The sequence below is a fragment of the Silene latifolia genome, chromosome 1 (assembly GCF_048544455.1).
Source record: "Silene latifolia isolate original U9 population chromosome 1, ASM4854445v1, whole genome shotgun sequence".
Taxonomy (NCBI): Eukaryota; Viridiplantae; Streptophyta; class Magnoliopsida; order Caryophyllales; family Caryophyllaceae; genus Silene; species Silene latifolia.
The window spans coordinates 5,399,507-5,421,768 of record NC_133526.1 but is presented as its reverse complement, the minus strand read 5'-3'; the positions used below and the strand labels follow the sequence as shown (position 1 = coordinate 5,421,768).

Sequence of the window (22,262 nt, the reverse complement as noted above, 5' to 3'; positions counted from 1 at the left end):
AAATAACATTGTGTGGAGAATTACATTGAATGATAGTTACTTCACATCTACAAAAAGCGCAACTAGTTTAGTGAGCTATTTTGCGTTATTTCATGCCTAATCCAGAATCAAAGAATGAGTCTTTGTCTCCATTGAAAATGAAATCAAACTTTGGTCTTCCAAGTGGAAAAATAACATGGAAACACAGTAAAGATGTTCAACTAATCAGCAAGAATAGTACTTCGTACTTTTCACTCTTCGTACTGCAAGTATTCAACCTAGATTTCAATCTCTTGTAAATTAACTACAACAATGTTTTTGGTTCTTCTATATTTCAGCATAAGCAACTAGATTTCAGACCAACACTACATGTAACCCTTAAAACAAACAAAGATTCCATAATTCCATTTATCAAGTAACATCTCAAACGCACAATTGCAAACCACTACCTACCAACATTCTATGATTCTACTACCGAGTATTATCCTATCAGATGGTCTCAGGAGTTACATCTGCGAACAAGGTAATACGACTCTGCATCATATTATACCTTCTCCTCTAATGCTCATGTGCTATTCCTACAATTCCAAGAACTGTAACAGTTACCACAGTCACCTATAATGCTCAGCTTGATAGCAGTAACCGTTCCTCGAAAACGAATTTTAACAGGCTAGAGTTCAGCATATAAATGCCTAAAGCGATGAAGGTGCAGTCTGATTCATAATTATGTGCAAAGTTTAGAACTTTAACAGTTTGATTTCCAACAACTTAGTCTAACACACCTTTACACAAGTCTGTGCATCTATTACAATAAAATACTCTCTCCGTCCCAATAATTGGTTTCCCTTCAAAAATACCCGTCACAAAGAATAAAAAAGATTAAAAACAATTGACTGGGACGGAGGGAAGTCGAAAACTAAAAATGAAGAACATGGTAAGTTTAGGAAGTGAAAAATCAAACCTTGAGCCAATTTTTTTACTGCATGAGCTCCAAAGCTAGAGATTTTAGAAACCCACATAATGATAAACAATCTGTAACCAAAAACACAAACATAATCATAATTAGTTCACTAAACCAACATCATGGGCAACTTCATTACCATCTGCATAAGATTAATAACTAGAATAACAGCAAAAGTATGGGAAAGAAAAGCGATTACATGTATTGATCTTCAATTCAATTATCAATTATCAAATATAGGGTTTAATTGATTTGTTGGTATTTGTTCAGCGATTTGTGGATTGTGGAAGGAAATGGGTGTGACTTGAGGGAAAAGTTAAATTAGTTTTGGGCTCAGAACACAAGAGAATGAGAGAATGCCATAAACCATAAACCGATTAATCAAACCGAACCGTTTTAGATAAAATTTAAAAATAAATATAAAAGCTTTGTTACTAGTGTAATAATAATCAGAGTCAATTTTTTTTTTTTTTTGAAGATAATTATGCCTGATTTTTTTTTTGTAACGATGAAACTCGTAACCGCTATCTTTGTTGTGCACTGAGTAAACTCTTAGGTGTACGACCTGTACGTGATAGCCTGCAAACCATGTATACAGGTAAGCCACCCAGAGTGACATACTCAAAGTCTATTATGCCTAATTTAATAAGCATGAAATATTTACGAAAAAAATAAGAATTATTAACTTTTAGTGTTTAGTGAGTTAACAATAGCTTTTAGTGTTTAGACCATATTCGACGGTTCGGTTTCTGTGTAAAGTTTGCTCAAATACAAGTATACAACTATATCAAAACAGCATCAAATTAACAATTTCATGCACCGTATTGATCCTGCACGCTAATACGCTGTCGCTACCGAGTACAAAAATGGATTTCACTACACAAGATACACTCTAACATTCTCCAATTTATTTACAAAAGTAATAAGTGAATTAGTTATTAACTTAACTAATTGACTTGTGCCAAATAATATTGTGGCTCATCTGTAAACTAGATACATCTCAGCAGCAGAATCACACTGTTAGATGTGTTCTGTTGCAAACAACTTTAACACGGTTCTTTACAAAATCTAGTTTCAATCTTGATACCTCATAGAACAAACCATATCCACCCATTCATAATCCCTTCATCTTAATACCTCATATTACCTCCATAAGATATCGAGCTCATTCTACACCTGCTTTCAATTTGCCGCTAGAAGATAGGTTCAGAAATCATTTCGAGCAAAATTCAGAAATACGAGTACTCGATTTCCATCAAAATAAAGAAAATGATATTTTCTACTCGCCAGCACCCTGGCACTTGAGGTGGCAAACAATATCAACTACCTATAATTGTAACGACATAACCGAACCCAACCAAGAAAAAAAAAAAAAAGATCTTCCCTCATCAAAATGATACTTCCTCCAATCAACTCAACTCAACCACTTTGGTTTTTATACACTATTCACAAATGAGCATTCAATTGCAATTTTCTCTCAATACATAAGTAAAAATATATTCATGTGGGATCTTGTTAGATTCGTCTTTACGAATACATTAAGAATATCAAACTTTTATAATTTTTGCAAATACGTAGCTAACTAACTATATTTACCGCGTAAAACACGCGTTGACAAACGTGAAAAAAGCAAAGTGGTAGAGTGGAGTTGAATGGAGGAAGTATCTTAACCTGTCTCAAAACATTTCCCACAACCCAAACTTAGTAATTAACCCTTTAACCACATCAAAACAAACTCTCCGGAATGTCGCCTTATTGAGGCATTTCATCAAACACCTTCAGTGCAAATTGCTAACAAACTAGAAACCCTACTTCGCCAACTACCCACTAACCAACCCAAGTATAACAACCATATTTAACAGACAGTAATTAATCCTGAAAACATATTTCGTTCAGGTAAACAAATGATTACGACGGAGGGAGTATATAATATAATTAACCCAGAATTCAGGCATACATGAATTATTATCAATTTATCATAAAAGAAGAGATAAGAGTGCAATTTAAGTAAATAAGATGGATGATTAATGGATAAAATGATAAGAAAAGAGGACTTACAATTCAATTTGGTCAGAAAAGTTGCACAAGGTTCGATTACAACGATGTTTTTCGAAGGGGTGCCTAAAATTTGTAGATGATAACTTGCCTAAACGACAATAATACTGGGTTTGTTTTCGGGTTGTACGACCATATCTAACATTACAAAACCCGAGTTAGTTTTGTGTGAGACGGTTTTAGACTAATATAGTTGTAAAACAAATTAAAATACAGAGCTGTTAATGAATCCATTTTTGAAATAATGGTCAAAAATAAAATATTTGTCGTTTTGGGTCGGTTTTGAAAATATTTGTCGAAATGGTGTCCACGTAGGCTCGGGATTTCTGGACCTAAAACACGCCACTACCAATGGCGTGTTTATAATGAGTACGGAAAGAAACTTCATTAAAAAATGGACTAAAACAAACACGACATTGGGAATGGCGGGTTTAGAGAAACACGTCACCCCTAATGGCGTGTCTTATGTTTTTTTTTTTTTTTTTTTTTTTTTTAAGTTGATCAGTTGAGGAAAAAAATTGTTGTAAAGACACGCCACTACTAATGGCGTGTTTCCTTCACAAAACACGCCATTAGTAGTGGCGTGTTTCAGGTCTAGAAATCCCGAGCCTACGTGGACACCATTTTGACAAATATTTTCAAAACCGACCCAAAACGACAAATATTTTTATTTTTGACCATTATTTCAAAAATGGACTCGTTGTTAATGGATAAAAGAACGTAATTTATTTTCGCAGTACACATTTTACTCAATTCAGTACATTTTGTACCAAACTTTCCATTTTTTGCCATTGACCAAAAAAACATCAAACCTAATTTTCTCTACCTTCTCTCTATCTCTATTGTTAAATTTTAACTTTCTCCACCTCCTTCAATTTATTCAATTATGAATGATTATTCGAATATAGAACATGTATTTAATGCACAAATCCATTGTTAGTAATCAAATTGACCTTTTGTTATTGTTTTGTATTTTTTTAATTAGAGTTTATATTGAAATTAATTATTGTTAATTGGTGTGGGATGGTGGCCTGGGTTATTACTTATTAGTGTAGACAACGGCCGGCGACGGTAGTGGTGGTCGACGAGCATTGGTCGGCAAAGTTAACCGCCGTTGGTGATTAATAGAGTAGTATATCTTGTTGAATTAGAGTAGGAGATCAAGCGCTGTACGTACTTCTTGTTGAATTAGTGTAGTACTGTACGTATAATTGGTTTATAACATATTACAATTTACAGTGATGAAGATGCAGTACATTAGTGTAGCAATTGGTCGGCCACTAGCTTTGTTGAATTTTCATTTCTCTGGTGATGTGACACCCTCATTTATTGCGGAAAAGTAAACACGTAATTCTACAGAAAAACTGACAGGATATGTTTGTAATAGGTTCAATTAGGTAAAAACCTGTAATTTTTAAAACCTTAACCTGTTATAAAGATATCCAAAAGGGAAGGTGTCAAACATGCAAGGTCCAAAATAAAAGAAGTTATACAAACCAAATATGAGAAAGGGAGACATATGTCCCTAAAATGTACGTGACATCAAAAGGGTTTAAGGGTCACAATGAAATAAAACCAGTCTAGGTCCCAAGGTTACTTTGCTCGCTAGCTCGTCCATGTACCCCATATATGCATCACCTACCTGTCATTCGCATTTTATACAAATACGAAAGCCACGATCGGTGGGGAGTAACTCGAGTTCTCCCGACCACGAAATGTCATAATTAATATAACATGTAAACATAAGAATATGAATATGAATAACACATAGCCTTAGCATATAGATGCTAGACAATCGTGCTTATCATGTGAACAACAATATAACAACACATAGTCCTAGCATGTGAATACTAGACCGACTCATACTATACTATCATGTGAATCACATAACATCCGGGAATCCAAACTCTATCAACCATAGTAGCCAGCATCTCACCTTCTATGATTCATAGAATCACCATACAAGAAAGGGCAATATATCAAAGACAGGCATAAGTTCTTAGTCCCGTCAATAGTCACTTTGTAACTCGAGTCTATACCACGAGGTAGGGAAGGTAATCGAACCGGTATCTTGGCTCAGCGGTTACTATTAAGAAAACATGGCCAAGAGACAACACAACCCTAGCCTAAAATCTGCGCAGACCTAGACATGCGGATACACACCACCGCACCCAAGACTCACAACTTTTTTTAAAACAAAGTGAAGTGAGTACCCTAAGGACACCACCGAAGGGTCGGCTAGTACTTAAGTCGATCCCATACTATCAAAATTAGTACCGAGGTCATGCCCCAACTTGGATAAACATCCACTAGTCAGGAACACAAAGGCTATCAAGCAGTGAACATATACTCGTCAAAGACTATAAAGACCTATCTATGATGGAGGCCGAAATATTCACCTAGGACCTAGTCACAGCTAGTCCCAGCTTGAATACTTTAGCCCACACCACTCAAGACTCACCACACAAGTCAAGTAAGACACCCACTTAACCTTAAGAGGGCAAAAAGTCCTACTTACCAACATAAAATCTAATATTCTATCATGTGAAAGCTATATAAGTGTCTATTTACAGCATACAATCCCAACAGTTCCTCAATAAGAATTCAATACTAATTTCCAATCCTAGCAATTATAACAATATAAAAGGCTTTAGGGGAAACTAGGGCCATTTCTACAAAATAAGAAGCTATTAAAATTCAACTAACTAAATAAGAAGCTATTTAATTTCAATTAACTACACATGTGAAATAGAGATATAATAAACGGCCTAAAACAAGAAAAGGCCGATTATCTAATTCATTCAATGAATTTTTACCCGCAACCCTGACCTGCGGCAGTGCGGGTCAAATTGCGGCTGACCAATCACTCAATTAACTGACATCGCATCAGTTAAAGGGACTAAGGCTCAGTTTTCGGCACAATCAACAAAGCATTACAATTATCCCTATACAATTCATTCTGAGCCTATTATTTACAATTTCAATTTATAAACTATCCTAACATGTGATAATTATCAATCACCTAAACACTTATCAAACAACAAACACAACATCAACTACTAATGTGACATTTATTCGTCGAGTAACTCGGAATAGTTACCTTAAGCTAGCAAAGAGACAAGCAATAAACTTGAGAAAGCTTCTAAAACCCCAAATTACTCTTCATCTTCAACCACATATGAGTCACCTAAAATAATTATGTGAAAGGACGATATTAACGAATTATCGTTATATAAAATATGAGACAGGATTTAAATAACTCAAATAACTCAAACTTGTCTTATAATAATAAATATTCCATTATATAATTTAATATGCCGGTTAAATAAAATATTATGAGTGACGATGAAAAATTTACGTTATAAATTACGGAATAAAGCGTGACAAAACTCAAGTGACTCATTCATACCCCCAATAAGTAAACTAGATTAGTCTTTTATAAAAATCCATTCTTATCTTAACAATTGTATCTCGGCTAACACCAACAACAATATTTTAATAAACTATATTATTATCACCCAAACATAATTTATTAAAATAATGAAAAATTAAACCATGTTTCACCAATTGACCCTATCCAAATCGGTCAACATGATACCTCAAAATTTACACTATTTCAATATTATTATTATTAGTTACCCAAAATAGTTGTGTAAAATGACATTTATGCTAAAGATTTGTAAAAAAAAGAAATCTCTCTTTGACTAAAGACCATTCGGTCTTCACCATTCATTCATCCCAAATCAAAACTTTTATTTTAAATCCATAATATTTACCAGAATTTCTATGACGCATAAATGTAACACATACTATCGAATATAACTCAAATCACCCACATGCAATTAACAAACAATTACACAAATTCACATGCAACAACAATAAAAAAAAATGTTAATTTACCCACAATCACCCTTCACAGCAGGGAGTAAAACAGTCCCTAAAGCTTGAGTCTCCCACCGGGTCTTCGAAACCTTTATCAAGGAGCAAGAAAAAGAAAGGATTGAGGCAAAAATCGAAACTTTTATAAGACGGCTAAAAACGAAACCGTCACAAAAATAAGACTTTATTACCTTAAAAGAACGAGGAAAGGACGAGGAAGCTAATGGTACAAAAATAATGGAGTTTGGTTGAGAAATGAAGGCGGGATCTTGGTTTGGCTGGACGAAAAAAAAGAAGGGAATTATTATTATTACTGTCACTGTTATTGTCCGACCAAAAATGCGTATACATTTATTATTATATAAATCGTGCCTTAAAAATATAGTTTAATCGTACGTATTTTTATATAAACGAGCTTTTATATAATACGTTTATAAAAATCGTGTTTGACATAAAATTAATTAAATTGAATAATTCAAAAATATATAATAAAGTGGTTAAACGGTTTCATAAATTTTAAATGTCAAAATGGGAAATTTGCGGGTGTTACAATCACCCCATCTTTTAAAAAGTTTCGTCCTCGAAACTTGAAAGTATAAATGAAAGGTTATAAAAATAAAACTGAAATTGGAATCGGTAACCAAAACATTTAAAAGGTCACTTATCGTAAGAATCAAAATTCTTTCAAAAGTTTCAAATAAAATTTTCCGACATAACCAGATTCTCATCAGAGGAACGGAAGTGTTCTCGTTGCGCATTCAAGAACATCACATTCCAAATCCAAGATAAGGTCAAAGGCAAATCATTTGTATAAATCAAAAATCAAAATACCTTCAAAAACATTAATGAAGAGTTTTCAAAAACATAAGTCTCATTCATGGAACGGAATTGCTCTTGTTGTGCACACAAGAACGCTAACTTTCCAAGTCAGAGACAAGTTTAAAACAAAAACTATTCGCCGACAATCGTAGAACAAGTTATCAAACGTTTCCAATAACTAGTTCTAACATCCGATCAACGTTAAAATCAAAATAAGAGAAAGGTAATCTTCTCAAATGTTCTTTTGCAAAAAGCCAAAGTAGAAATAAAGGTTTCGCCTTTAAACTAAAAGGGGAGTTAAATTCCGGAAATATAATATTAAACTTTGACAAAGGCATCATAATTAGATCAAAGTGAATAGAAATTGGATAAAATTTACAAAAATCTCAGGTTTAGCAACTCAAAACCATGATAAGGAAGTCTATACTCAAAGAACAATTAGAGAATCAAATCGAATTTTCATTTTCCAAATCTTTACAAGTAGGGAAAATTTTGTAATGGTAACATAAATTTTTAACAACGAACCAAAAATAGTAGTTTGAAATATTTAGAAATTGTGTGAAATGAAAAGTAAGTTAGACATCATAGATACAAGTATGCTAAGAGGGTTCAAGCTTAACCAACAAAAGAGGTATGATGAACTTCCTAGGGATAAGAATTGAAGTCAAATTTACAGGGATGTCAAAGATAGAGTTTCATAAGATACGAATGTCAAACTTAAAGGAGGAGCAAGATGAAGCGAGGAAAGGAGGTATGAACGGTAACGCTTATGATCGAGGAGAAAGGGAATTTAGACAACAAAGAAACTTAAGCAACATGTCAGGGTGTGAGACTAAAAGAGTCGAATCATAAAGATAACTAGTTAACAACCAGTAAGAGATATTAGAATTAGGGAGGTATTCAAGACAAGGAAATAACGAGTAAACTTTTATACTTAAGAATCAAATCCAACCAAGGTATGAACGAAAGGGAGGAAAAACGATTAATGGTACGAAAGAGGTTTTTAAGGCTTAAACCATACGCTTCCTAAAACTTAAGGTTCTTTCTAACAAGGTCACGCCTATTAGGGTATTGTACCTTCATGACAAAACGACCAAATCCCAAACAAGGGTCAAGGTAAAATAAACGCTCGCTTAAGGGGTGATAAAACGGTTAGATACTTCTTCCACCTATCACTTATACTCACATTACCAAGGGTTAGGTATAAGAATCCCCAAGTACGTCTCACCACACTACCTAAGTCCTTCCAATATCACAACTTCTCAAAACCGGGGTTATAGGTCAACCAGAAACAACTCCACAAGCCAAATTATCCAACCAAGGTTAACACCCCACAAAAGAAAGAGAACTATCTAAAAGGCGTTAAGGGAGGATTAGCAAGGGTGAAAGGACAAGTTGGGAGGATACAAATGTAACTTCCTAGGAAGAAGAATAGAGAGTTTAGAAGAAGGATAGGCATCAAGAGATTAAGAATAAGGCGAGATACAAAAAGAACGAGAAACATCTTCAAGGAAGTAGAAGCATTCTTCAAAGGTTGAACAAATCTTCAATCCTCAGCAAAAGGCACTAAATCTTGATCTTCGTAAAATATAAGCGTCCTTTCAATGGAACGGAGATACTCTTGGCGATCACTCAAGAACATCAATATTCCAATTCAAGGACATAAAAATACATTTTTACACCCACAAATGATAAAACTAATTATCAGACGTCTCCAATAACAAGCTTTAACACTAATTGACGTTAAAACCAGTGAAAAACATTAAAATATTTTCAAAACCTTTAGTTCAAATTTTTTTTATAATAAGGGTAATAACTCCATTAGCTATAGATAAGCTCACGGTCATTGATCTAAGAACGCAACAATTATTAAATGACAATCAACAAACAGGTTAGTACCTAACAAAGAGCAAACACAAAGAGACTACAACATAAGATCCTAAATCTACCCATCTTACCCATCTATCAAGTTTATTATTTTAAGGTCAAGTTATTTATATTGGGGTGCACAAACGTGCGTCGGGAGCAAATATGCTCTGATACCAACTGTGACACCCTCATTTATTGCGGAAAAGTAAACACGTAATTCTACGAAAAAGCGACGAGGATATGTTTGTAATAGGTTCAATTGGGTAAAAACCTGTAATTTTTAAAACCTTAACCTGTTATAAAGATATCCAAAAGGGAAGGTGTCAAACATGCAAGGTCCAAAATAAAAGAAGTTATACAAACCAAATATGAGAAAGGGAGACATATGTCCCTAAAATGTACGTGACATCAAAAGGGTTTAAGGGTCACAATGAAATAAAACCAGTCTAGGTCCCAAGGTTACTTTGCTCGCTAGCTCGTCCATGTACCCCATATATGCATCACCTACCTGTCATTCGCATTTTATACAAATACGAAAGCCACAGTCAGTGGGGAGTAACTCAGGGAGTTCTCCCGACCACGAAATGTCATAATTAATATAACATGTAAACATAAGAATATGAATATGAATAACACATAGCCTTAGCATATAGATGCTAGACAATCGTGCTTATCATGTGAACAACAATATAACAACACATAGTCCTAGCATGTGAATACTAGACCGACTCATACTATACTATCATGTGAATCACATAACATCCAGGAATCCAAACTCTATCAACCATAGCCGGCTTGCATCTCACCTTCTATGATTCATAGAATCACCATACAAGAAAGGGCAATATATCAAAGACAGGCATAAGTTCTTAGTCCCGTCAATAGTCACTTTGTAACTCGAGTCTATACCACGAGGTAGGGAAGGTAATCGAACCGGTATCTTGGCTCAGCGGTTACTATTAAGAAAACATGGCCAAGAGACAACACAACCCTAGCCTAAAATCTGCCTTGAGACCTAGACATGCGGATACACACCACCGCACCCAAGACTCACAACTTTTTTTAAAACAAAGTGAAGTGAGTACCCTAAGGACACCACCGAAGGGTCGGCTAGTACTTAAGCTGATCCCATACTATCAAAATTAGTACCTGAGGTCATGCCCCAACTTGGATAAACATCCACTAGTCAGGAACACAAAGGCTATCAAGCAGTGAACATATACTCGTCAAAGACTATAAAGACCTATCTATGATGGAGGCCGAAATATTCACCTAGGACCTAGTCACAGCTAGTCCCAGCTTGAATACTTTAGCCCACACCACTCAAGACTCACCACACAAGTCAAGTAAGACACCCACTTAACCTTAAGAGGGCAAAAAGTCCTACTTACCAACATAAAATCTAATATTCTATCATGTGAAAGCTATATAAGTGTCTATTTACAGCATACAATCCCAACAGTTCCTCAATAAGAATTCAATACTAATTTCCAATCCTAGCAATTATAACAATATAAAAGGCTTTAGGGGAAACTAGGGCCATTTCTACAAAATAAGAAGCTATTAAAATTCAACTAACTAAATAAGAAGCTATTTAATTTCAATTAACTACACATGTGAAATAGAGATATAATAAACGGCCTAAAACAAGAAAAGGCCGATTATCTAATTCATTCAACCGAATTTTTACCCGCAACCCCAGACCTGCGGCAGTGCGGGTCAAATTGCGGCTGACCAATCACTCAATTAACTGACATCGCATCAGTTAAAGGGACTAAGGCTCAGTTTTCGGCACAATCAACAAAGCATTACAATTATCCCTATACAATTCATTCTGAGCCTATTATTTACAATTTCAATTTATAAACTATCCTAACATGTGATAATTATCAATCACCTAAACACTTATCAAACAACAAACACAACATCAACTACTAATGTGACATTTATTCGTCGAGTAACTCGGAATAGTTACCTTAAGCTAGCAAAGAGACAAGCAATAAACTTGAGAAAGCTTCTAAAACCCCAAATTACTCTTCATCTTCAACCACATATGAGTCACCTAAAATAATTATGTGAAAGGACGATATTAACGAATTATCGTTATATAAAATATGAGACGGGATTTAAATAACTCGAATAACTCAAACTTATCTTATAATAATAAATATTCCATTATATAATTTAATATGCCGGTTAAATAAAATATTATGAGTGACGATGAAAAATTTACGTTATAAATTACGGAATAAACTGTGACAAAACTCAAGTGACTCATTCATACCCCCAATAAGTAAACTAGATTAGTCTTTTATAAAAATCCATTCTTATCTTAACAATTGTATCTCGGCTAACACCAACAACAATATTTTAATAAACTATATTATTATCACCCAAACATAATTTATTAAAATAATGAAAAATTAAACCATGTTTCACCAATTGACCCTATCCAAATCGGTCAACATGATACCTCAAAATTTACACTATTTCAATATTATTATTATTAGTTACCCAAAATAGTTGTGTAAAATGACATTTATGCTAAAGATTTGTAAAAAAAAGAAATCTCTCTTTGACTAAAGACCATTCGGTCTTCACCATTCATTCATCCCAAATCAAAACTTTTATTTTAAATCCATAATATTTACCAGAATTTCTATGACGCATAAATGTAACACATACTATCGAATATAACTCAAATCACCCACATGCAATTAACAAACAATTACACAAATTCACATGCAACAACAATAAAAAAAAATGTTAATTTACCCACAATCACCCTTCACAGCAGGGAGTAAAACAGTCCCTAAAGCTTGAGTCTCCCACCGGGTCTTCGAAACCTTTATCAAGGAGCAAGAAAAAGAAAGGATTGAGGCAAAAATCGAAACTTTTATAAGACGGCTAAAAACGAAACCGTCACAAAAATAAGACTTTATTACCTTAAAAGAACGAGGAAAGGACGAGGAAGCTAATGGTACAAAAATAATGGAGTTTGGTTGAGAAATGAAGGCGGGATCTTGGTTTGGCTGGACGAAAAAAAAGAAGGGAATTATTATTATTACTGTCACTGTTATTGTCCGACCAAAAATGCGTATACATTTATTATTATATAAATCGTGCCTTAAAAATATAGTTTAATCGTACGTATTTTTATATAAACGAGCTTTTATATAATACGTTTATAAAAATCGTGTTTGACATAAAATTAATTAAATTGAATAATTCAAAAATATATAATAAAGTGGTTAAACGGTTTCATAAATTTTAAATGTCAAAATGGGAAATTTGCGGGTGTTACAGGTGAATTATTAAACATATTACATTAAAAATAATCAATGTTGTAGGTTAATGCAAAACGACGTAAATTAGAGAGGGATTTGGGATTAGATGGAAGTTTGAAATTAGAGAGGGAAAATAGGAGGAGAAATAAAATGGGTATAATTGTCAACAGTGTACTACGATGAGTAAAATGTGTACTGCGAAAATCAGCACAAAAAAAAAAAGATCTCGTTTTCGATAAATTTGTATAAACCATCTTACAATTCACAATTTTATACCACTGTTTCAGTCCAAAAGAACGACAACTCGGTTTTTTCGAAACAAGTTGTCTACCATTTTCCGATTCGTAAATCACACTCATCATACAAGCACAATAGAGTGGTAGAGACTAAAGAGAGACAACAATGGCGAAGTCAACAGTCAAGGATGCACGAGCACTCTTCCACTCTCTCCGTTCCGCTTACGCCGCCACTCCTATCAATCTCAAGGTCTCTATTCTCTATCCTTCTTCAATCACATTAATCTACCTTTAATTTCAAATTTTATCGTATTTTCTTTCCTGATTTCGTGATTGTTTCTGTGTAGATCATCGATCTCTACATCATCTTCGCCATTTCAACTGCTCTCATTCAGGTATCAATTTTGTACTGGAAATTGATGGTTTTAGGGATTCGTGTTTATATTCGCGTTTTTCTAATGTTTAGAAACCCTAATTTGACTGCCATTACACAAGCAATTACGATACCATTTCTATCAGTTGTCTTTGATCGTATGCTCCATTCCATGCTGTAATGATTAATGATTAGTGATTATACGATGTGTCGAGAAAATGCTCAAAATTTGGTTGAGTTGGTATGGGTGAATGGCAATTTGGAAACTTGTGGCTCTTCCTGTTTTAGTGATTAATGATTATACGATGTGTTGAGAAAATGCTCAAAATTTGGTTGAGTTGGTATGGGTGAATGGCAATTTGGAAACTTGTGGCTCTTCCTGTTTTAGTGATTGCTTTGAGATAACATGTGAAACTGGCTAAGCCACACCGACAAGTAAGGAAGTGTATTCACGAGGTTTCATTCCAAAAACCACTCGCGAGCTAGTGATGGGAGGAGTGACTCTTTGGTTAATAAAGTACTCCCTCCGTCCCGGTCAATTGTTGTCCTTTGGTTTTGGCACAAAGACCAAGGAAAGAGGAGAGGGCCAATTACTGAATCACAAGTAGAATAAATTGAGTGTGAATGATCAAATTGCTCATCAAGTTCATTCTTAAAATAGAAAGGACAATAATTGACTTAGACACCCTAAATGGAAAAGGACAACAAATGACCGGGAGAGAGGGAGTAATAATTTCTTGTATTTTGACGGTATGAGACGTTCACATCTTGACAATGTCATATTAGAAGCTAATCTTATTGACAATAGCATATTATCGCAAGCTCATAAACTTATTGGAAGAATAAAGAGCTTGCAAGACAAATTTAGAATTGGGCGTTGGGAAAATGGGAGGTACCAAGGGGTAAGCCTTTTGAAGGTCATTATGCATGTGCAGGTGCTGCGCAAGTCTCAAGTTCTGGCATCTAGAACAATAGATCCAAGCCCCAATTTGTGGGGGTATGACCATGAGATAAGAGATTGTTGATTTGGCTAACCAGAATTAGATATGCTACGTTGGCTTGTAAGCAATCAAACCCATGGAGGTAGAATCAACAGTGACTATTAATGACATTAACAAGTTTACACATTTCAGTTACGTCCATTTCTGTGGACACTGAAAATCCATTTCTGTGGACATTAACAACATCCCGTCTTTTTTCCCATTTATTCAATACACTGTTCCAATTTGAGACTGTTAGTGCAAAGTAGATGTAATGCATGGTTATTAGTATGGTATCAGATACACGTATGACGCTACTTATTTGAACAATCTGGTATGTAACTTGCAGCATGATTTTTCACACTTATTTGCCCTTTCAGGTAGCTTATATGGCAACAGTTGGATCATTCCCTTTCAATTCTTTTTTGTCTGGTGTACTTTCTTGTGTAGGCACAGCTGTTCTTGCTGGTAAGTATGATCTGTATGACTGTATGTCTGTATGTATCAATTGATGTTGCTTTTGGACATTTTTTAGTTAACCTGAAACTAACGTCGTTCAAATGGTGCTGTAGTGTGTCTCCGCATTCAAGTGAATAAGGAAAACAAGGAATTCAAGGTATGATTTTTTCTCGATGTTTCATCTCTTTGTTGCTTTTGTTACTTCAAGTGAGTGGAGATGTTAACTTAAAGGTTGAACATATATGACGTAACTGCTTTTTCTTATTGAGCTTTATCTGTCAGGCTCTTATTCCATTTATGTTACTCCTAAAGGGTTGCTTAGGATGAGGGTATTTGTCAGTGGGATAATAGAGCTCAAAACAATGGGGAAGGGGGGAGTTGTGGTATTGGATGGCGGAAATGAGGATGGGAGGGTAAGAATTTTAATTTCTCATAATGGGATAATAGTTACCCAGTTGCCCTTAGGGGAACGCATTACCCCGATATTGCAGTAATATTTCCTATCACTCCTCTTTTTTCCATCACCACCATCACTTATCAACTGCCTGTTTCCATCTGCCACCGCCTCCACCTAGCCCCATTTACTCATCTTTTAGACGTCCCCTTTGTTTTGAGATCTACACTCCCATAATATTACCCTATCCCTAGCAAGCCCTAATACACATAAAATTAATTTAAGTAAGAGAAGCAACTATTGCCAGTGAAGAAATGGGAAAGGGAAACTTGACCCTTCAATGTGCAATCGTAGTGCGGAAGTTAAAAAGATATGCAATGCCGTGGATGGGGTCAAGAATGCATGGTAAGGAAATGTTAAGAAAGAAGATATACGTCTAAACGTAGCTTCTGTTGTTGAGAAACCATGTATTTCTGTTAGGATGTAATTGTGTTCAGTTGTTCACTAAGGTTTCTTTCTGGTTGATGGTATTGATGCATCTAAAACGACATTACTTCTTCAAGGCCTACCTTTATTCAAATAAAACTTATTGACCATGGTACTATATTATATTTGGACTGTGACATCTCAACTTGACCGCTTTACAAAGATTCTGAAGATATCTGGAATTCTGGATCGATGAGGGAAATCAAAACATGAAATGTCGTATTAAATCAGATGTCTGACACTACATTGCGACCAAATTACCAAGTTTGTAAAGGTTATTGCGACCTCATTGAGAGGCAGCATTCACGGCTTCATGCCTTAACTACCGTGATCTGGCTTCAGTGTCGCAAACCGAGATTTAGCTTGTAGCACTTCGAATCTCAATGTGATGCATTAATTATTCTAATCTCTAAGAGGTAGCACCTGGAAATGTGTAGTAGAAGTTGGTACTTGGAAATTGGAATATGTCATCTTTGTCTCGTCGTAATTAAACACTAAAGGCATTCTGCTGGTTTTAAGAAAAAATTGTTGCATAACATAGATACTTCATTGATACCGCCTGATGGATATCAAGCCTGCTTAATGAAATCAATAGTGCTGTGTGATATTCAGATATATGTGAATGCTATATAAATGAACCTCTGTTCAGTTTGTTTGGTATTCTGTTCCGTTTTATTTGGGAAAGATGGCTAAGATCGGACAGGGAGTGGAACTCAGGGTAAATTTTTTTTATGGAGTTTTCTCGCTGGATTATTCGAGGTCACTTTAAATTCACTAGGAAGGTGGTCACACACACTAAGTTATTGCAAAATGTTCTTATTGAGGACATTCATCATCTTTCTTAGCTTGGTTGTTTGATGATGTAGCTTGATCTCTTGTTTCTCCATCTAATTGCAGGACTTAGCACCCGAGCGAGCTTTTGCAGACTTTGTTCTGTGCAATCTAGTGCTCCATCTGGTGATAATGAATTTCTTGGGATAAACTGCAGAAGCCGGGAGTTGCTTGACCTGCGTTCAAGTATACAGCATAGAATTAGTCATATAGCCCTTAATTTCTCAAATGCAAACTGTGTTGTTCTACTCTCATACAGAGTAATTTATTAAGCTAAGATTTTTGAAGAGTATAAACTCTCTTTGGTGAAATTTTGACATCTATAACATTTTCGTAATAATCGACATGTTTTCTTATCACTCTATCTCTTGGCCCTGTTGTTTTAGATTAAAACTGATTTGATCTGAACTGAACTAAATTTATAAGTTCTGAACTAAACTTATAGAATTTAAACTGAATTGAATTCATAGGATCTGAACTGAACTGAACTAAGGTGAACTTAAATTAAGTGACATATTGGAACTGAACTTATAGGCTCTGAACTGAACTGAATTTATAGGATCTGAACTGAACTGAAATTATAGGATCTAAACTAAACTGAACTTATAGGATCTGAATTAAACTAAACTTAATCTGAAGTGAACTTAAATGAAGTGACTTTAAGTCCAAAAGAACATGGCTTTAATGACACATGATTATTTGCTTCAAGTAATGGAAAAACTTTGGATCATATGCATCTTTCAAATTTTTAATCTAAATATGAAAAATGATAAATACAGCCCTTATACAAGAGGTTTTGTGAAATGGTTTCTTCGAATTGTTTACTCAGTTAAACTAAAATGGTTATGTTTTTTCATGATTGTGGATCCATTTTACGTAGTATTCTAATCTAATTATAGTGAAAGCACAACCGTACAAGATAAGATTTAAAATTCGACTGTGTAATACTCTGTTTACATTGTTTTTGTTGCGCTGTTATTTGTTAGATAAAACAATTAAAAAAAAGGGGTGATTGAATTTTGTATCGACATTTGCACTCTTATCTCTACCAATATATTACTGATTTCATTCATCAATCAAAGATTGATATCTTATTTTCTATAAAAGGTCCATCATTACTGTCGCTTTAGCCGAATGTGGTCCGAGTTTAATCAAATAGTATATTAAAATTTTATGTCAAAACTCGAGAACATTTCAAGCTTGTACATCTACTCGGCTACTCAACCGGTTCTTTCATTTTCTTATTTAGTAATTTATTTATTTAATTGCTTGTTTGATAAGGCATACTTAACAATCCAATCATTGAAAATTACGAATTTTCAACCCATATAAAATAAATACTTTATTTTCATACTTGTTAAATTATAGAATCTTGTTGATGATAAATTCGTCACCAACAATAACGAAAAATCACGAACTAAATGTATAACAGTCAATAAGTGACTTGATTTTCCTCTAAATTGGTTTGTACAATAGGTGTAAAGCTCGCGAGTTAAATTAAATTAAATAGAGTAGTAAACCGTTTATGAACTGAGAATATATCGACTAGTTTACCCCGTTGACAAATGTTAAAATCATGATTAAGTTTGAACTCCATCATTTCTTGACACAACTCCCCAAAACAACACGATTAACTCAATTCTTCGAACTCAAATACCTCACAAGCCTGTTTTATGAAGATGTTAAAAAAAATGAAATACTCCGTAATTGATATATTTATAATCTTTAGGTCATTCAAATGTATCAAATCATCGTACATCTTATCGGTTAAAAAAACACGTTTTATCTATTCTGATTAATTATACTTTGTACTTAATTATTTACTTGAGACGACAATATAATATAATATACTGTACCAATATATAAATTTCTTTAAAAAAATCCTGAAATGATACTTGTGTCACCCTCACCAACACAAAAAATAATCCACTCACTTTTATGATTTTGACCTCGACAATTTTCAGCCTTACAAACCACACTACTCACTAATTCAATAATAATCATCTAATTTATTTATTTATTTATTTATTTATTTATTTATTTATTTATTTATCTCACTAATCACTCAAATAATCAAATTAAACTAATTTCTTCCTTCCCTATATAAACCACCTTCAAATCTCAACCACTTAACAATTCATCCAATCAATTCCTCCCAAAAAAATACCCAAATTTTCACATCATTAATTCCTTTAATTAATCAAATGATCACCACCATTGATTAATTTTCTGATAAATCCAATCAAAATTTCCAAAATTAGGGCTTTGATTCAATCATCAATTATTGGATCATAATGACAAAAATGGCGGGAAGAAACCAGATAATAATCCGGCGGGACCCACTTCTAGGCTCATCAAAAAAGGGGCGAATCGCGGAGGTGGCGGGTGGCACGGCGGCGGAGTGTGTGGCGGTTTGGTGTTGCTGTCCGTGTACGGTGGTTAATCTGGTAGTTACGGTGGTGTACAAGCTTCCGGTCGGGATTTGTCGGAAAGCGATGAGGCGGAGGAAGAAACAACGGATGATGAAAAAGCCGTCTTTCGCCGTCACCAGCCCTCGAACCCCTTTTTTAAATGTGGAGGATTGCGACGAGGCGGCGATGGTGGTGGGGGTGGATAAGGAGTTGGTGGAGTTGGAGAAGGAGATGTGGGATATGTTTTATAGAAGTGGGTTTTGGAGAAGTCCTTCTCTAACAGAAAAGTTAGTTAGTTAGTTAGTTATTACTCGTAAAACGGATCGATTTATATAAATATTGGAATTCATTTAAATGAAACGGTCTTATTAAAAACATCTGTTTTGTAAATTTTTTATGTAAAACCGTCTTATGTCTTTGACAAAAATGTGTGGGGATGTGGAATACGGGTGATGTAAATTGTAAGATTTGGGTTGTGTGTAAATTCGACCATGTAAAGTACATATTTGTTGTTCCGCTGTTTATGGTTCGAGTGTTAAGGGAGTGTGAAATCAAATTCGTGTGAAATCGTGAAATGGTGATTAAACCTCATGACTTTGATCAATTGTGAAATCTAATCTCTAAGTTTTAATTAGAGTAATTGAGCCCTTACCTTTACCAAAATGTGAAATCAAACCCTTTTATTTTTTTTCCGATCAAAATCTCATCGGATTTTCATTTTCTTTCGAGGCCTTAAAGGAATTTCCGTACTACTCTCATCCAAACCAAACTTAACACTTACTTTTGTCACTATTCATGGTCGTATAAAATATTTGATATTACTCTTAATTTATAAGACAAAATATAGTCATAAGAAATCTTGTTTTATTTATCACCATGGATGCCATTAGAATATAAATTTTTTATAATTTTTAATAACGTCCTTAGTTAGTGAAGAGCTTCCCTTGTTAGGATTTGACTGTTGGGCAGATATGCTTTGTAGGAGAGGAACGAGTCCCGTAACTAAAAATATTTACGTTACAAAACGTGTTTCAACAAGTGTGATAAACAACAGTTACATATTTGGTTTGGATGTGAGGGAGTATAACACAACTCCATAAGTAATTACAATAGCTCTTGGTATAGACGGGTGGGGCGAACAAACGGGTAAAGACCTCTAATAAAATGGGTAGGGGGACAAGGTGGGGCACCCCCATGTGCTTCCCACTTTATGACAAATGAGTATTTTGTGAGGGAAAATGATATCCGTCTATACGTATAGACGGATAGTGTCCGTCTATAATGAAAATTTGTCAAGTAATTAAACTGACCGAAAATATTGCACTTAATACAACAAATAATTAATATAATATGAACGAAGATTATCTCATACTCTTCAAAAAACTGGAATAGGCTTCTAGGATGCTTAGAAATACAAGTAAATCACACACATGTGATATGTGTAATTGACCAATAAATTGTACTACAATTTAACGGCAAGCATTTACAACTTTCAGCGGAAGAAAGTCGCATCATTTCACCTAGGATGCATTTCAACTTTCAAGTGCTAAATTATGTCACTAAGCAAAACCGAACACAATATAAAATTATAAATATATAACCACAAATTCCTCAACCCAATGGCTTCCAGTGCACATGTAGTGTCAAGAGTACTGTCATTTTTCCTTTTTTCAGTCGATATTAGAGGATTCTTGGAGCCCATCGTACTTTCTTATGTCTTGCCATAATTAAATAGAAAAAGGTGCATCTTTCAGCATCACGTTGTTAACTCAGTGTTAAAAAATGAAAACGAACGAGAAATCAATGCATGTATGGTGCAAAGAGGCAAAAGATTAATATCCAATCATAATGGTTATAAAGAAATTCCGCTACGGTAGATTTACACATTGTCATTATTTCCTGCATTATAACCACAAGTCAGTGCAGTTTTTTACTAACTACATAGTATAATGCAAACGTACAACATTACAAGTATAAGACACGGGTGTCACAAGTAGATGTATAAGAAGAGGTCTACAACTTAATCACTAACCTTAAAAGTAGCAGTAGTAGTATCGGCGTCAATGTCAAAATTTGGCAACTGAATGAATTCAAAGAATTTCTTCAGGTGCTCTGATTTCAGTGCATATTGGTACTCTGATTCCAATATATTGTTACTAACCTATATATTTTTATTAAAGTACTCTAAATAGAAAAAGAATGAGCTTATCTGTAAAGAAGGTAGACACTGCCTTATAGTCGATTATGTTAAGTCATTCGACCTCTAGGATTTAACACAACCGCTGCAACTTCGGTATAGGTATAAAAGCAGATGAGAACAACCAAGAACGCTGCCAAACAAAACATCGAGAGAGCTATTATTCCTATAGAGAAGTTTAGAGAGCTCGACGTGGCGTGGCGTGGCATGGCATGCACGTGTGGCCCAAATTAGACCCACAATCCTCCACAAAAGGTCTAGTCATAAGATCAAACAAGGAAGGGGAGAGGAAGCTTATAAACCCATAAAACTTATTTTTATTTTCTCTTTGTGGACAACAAAAGAATAATTTTGAGCCATTTATCCAACAAATATATGCAAAGGATACAAGGTATTGCATATTAATACAAGTTAGACGCCCAACCAAGGAAAAACACATCTAAAATTTCTAGAAAATGTAAGTACAACGCCTTCTTAGCTACCAAGAAAAAACTTTAGCTATCAAAGTGGGTTGGTCGGGTAAGAAAGTCTTTATTAAACTATCTCTGATTTAACAGATCGTCGATAATATAAAGATCAAGTCATCGCAAATATGGTTAAAAAGTCGAAGGAATCAGTGATGATGACAATATACGAGTATATCGGAAATCGTGAAATGGTGATTAAACCTTCTAACTTTGATCAATTGTGAAATTAAATCTCTTTTATTTTTTTCCGGCCAAAATCTCATCGAATTTTTATTTTCTTCTACAGGCCTAGAAAGAATTCCCTATATAGCTAGTATAACACAACTCCATAAGTAATTAAATTGATAGAAAATATTGAGCCTAATACAACAAACACAAATATATCTCATACCTTAACAACTTGTCTTCTTCTGGCGATGTAGTTGCTCGATTCTAGTAGGTTTGAGTTATACTCTTCAAAAAACTGGAATAGCCTTCTAGGGTGCTTAGAAATACAGGTAAATCACACACATGTGATATGTGTAATTGACCAATAAATTGTACAATTTAACGTCAAGAATTTCCAAGTTTTAGCGGAAG

General features: G+C 34.5%; 1 protein-coding gene and 3 long non-coding RNA genes across 5 annotated transcripts; 1 reads left to right on the top strand and 3 right to left on the bottom strand.

Moving 5' to 3' along the window:
- On the bottom strand, nucleotides 1-3,214 carry LOC141646669 (uncharacterized). Of its 2 annotated transcripts, none has more exons than XR_012545594.1 (3): nucleotides 2,999-3,214; nucleotides 941-1,011; nucleotides 1-47 (listed from the first exon to the last, which is right to left on the bottom strand). It is a non-coding gene; the product is annotated as an uncharacterized LOC141646669 (long non-coding RNA). The 2 variants fall into 2 exon arrangements; XR_012545596.1 differs by lacking the exon at nucleotides 1-47 and adding an exon at nucleotides 365-824.
- A 1,282-nt stretch (nucleotides 3,215-4,496) lies between these two features.
- On the bottom strand, nucleotides 4,497-7,174 carry LOC141646614 (uncharacterized). Its single transcript, XR_012545587.1, has 4 exons — nucleotides 7,066-7,174; nucleotides 6,896-6,966; nucleotides 6,096-6,182; nucleotides 4,497-4,637 (listed from the first exon to the last, which is right to left on the bottom strand). It is a non-coding gene; the product is annotated as an uncharacterized LOC141646614 (long non-coding RNA).
- Nucleotides 7,175-9,929: 2,755 nt separating this feature from the next.
- Nucleotides 9,930-12,616, bottom strand: LOC141646554 (uncharacterized). The gene is made up of 4 exons (XR_012545580.1): nucleotides 12,508-12,616; nucleotides 12,338-12,408; nucleotides 11,538-11,624; nucleotides 9,930-10,070 (listed from the first exon to the last, which is right to left on the bottom strand). It is a non-coding gene; the product is annotated as an uncharacterized LOC141646554 (long non-coding RNA).
- A 497-nt stretch (nucleotides 12,617-13,113) lies between these two features.
- Nucleotides 13,114-16,967, top strand: LOC141594825 (dolichyl-diphosphooligosaccharide--protein glycosyltransferase subunit DAD1-like). Its single transcript, XM_074414818.1, has 5 exons — nucleotides 13,114-13,335; nucleotides 13,433-13,480; nucleotides 14,819-14,906; nucleotides 15,011-15,054; nucleotides 16,675-16,967. Exons 1-5 carry the CDS (start codon nucleotides 13,252-13,254, stop codon nucleotides 16,756-16,758), a joined length of 348 nt encoding a protein of 115 aa, XP_074270919.1. The 5' UTR covers nucleotides 13,114-13,251; the 3' UTR covers nucleotides 16,759-16,967.
- Nucleotides 16,968-22,262: the final 5,295 nt, after the last annotated feature.

Excerpts from the sequence above, each read along its gene's own strand:
- LOC141594825 (XM_074414818.1), top strand. The coding sequence starts at position 13,252 with ATGGCGAAGTCAACAGTCAAGGATGCACGAGCACTCTTCCACTCTCTC. Across the intron at positions 13,336-13,432 it reads CCACTCCTATCAATCTCAAG|ATCATCGATCTCTACATCAT; the intron begins GTCTCTATTCTC and ends GTTTCTGTGTAG. Across the intron at positions 15,055-16,674 it reads AGGAAAACAAGGAATTCAAG|GACTTAGCACCCGAGCGAGC; the intron begins GTATGATTTTTT and ends ATCTAATTGCAG.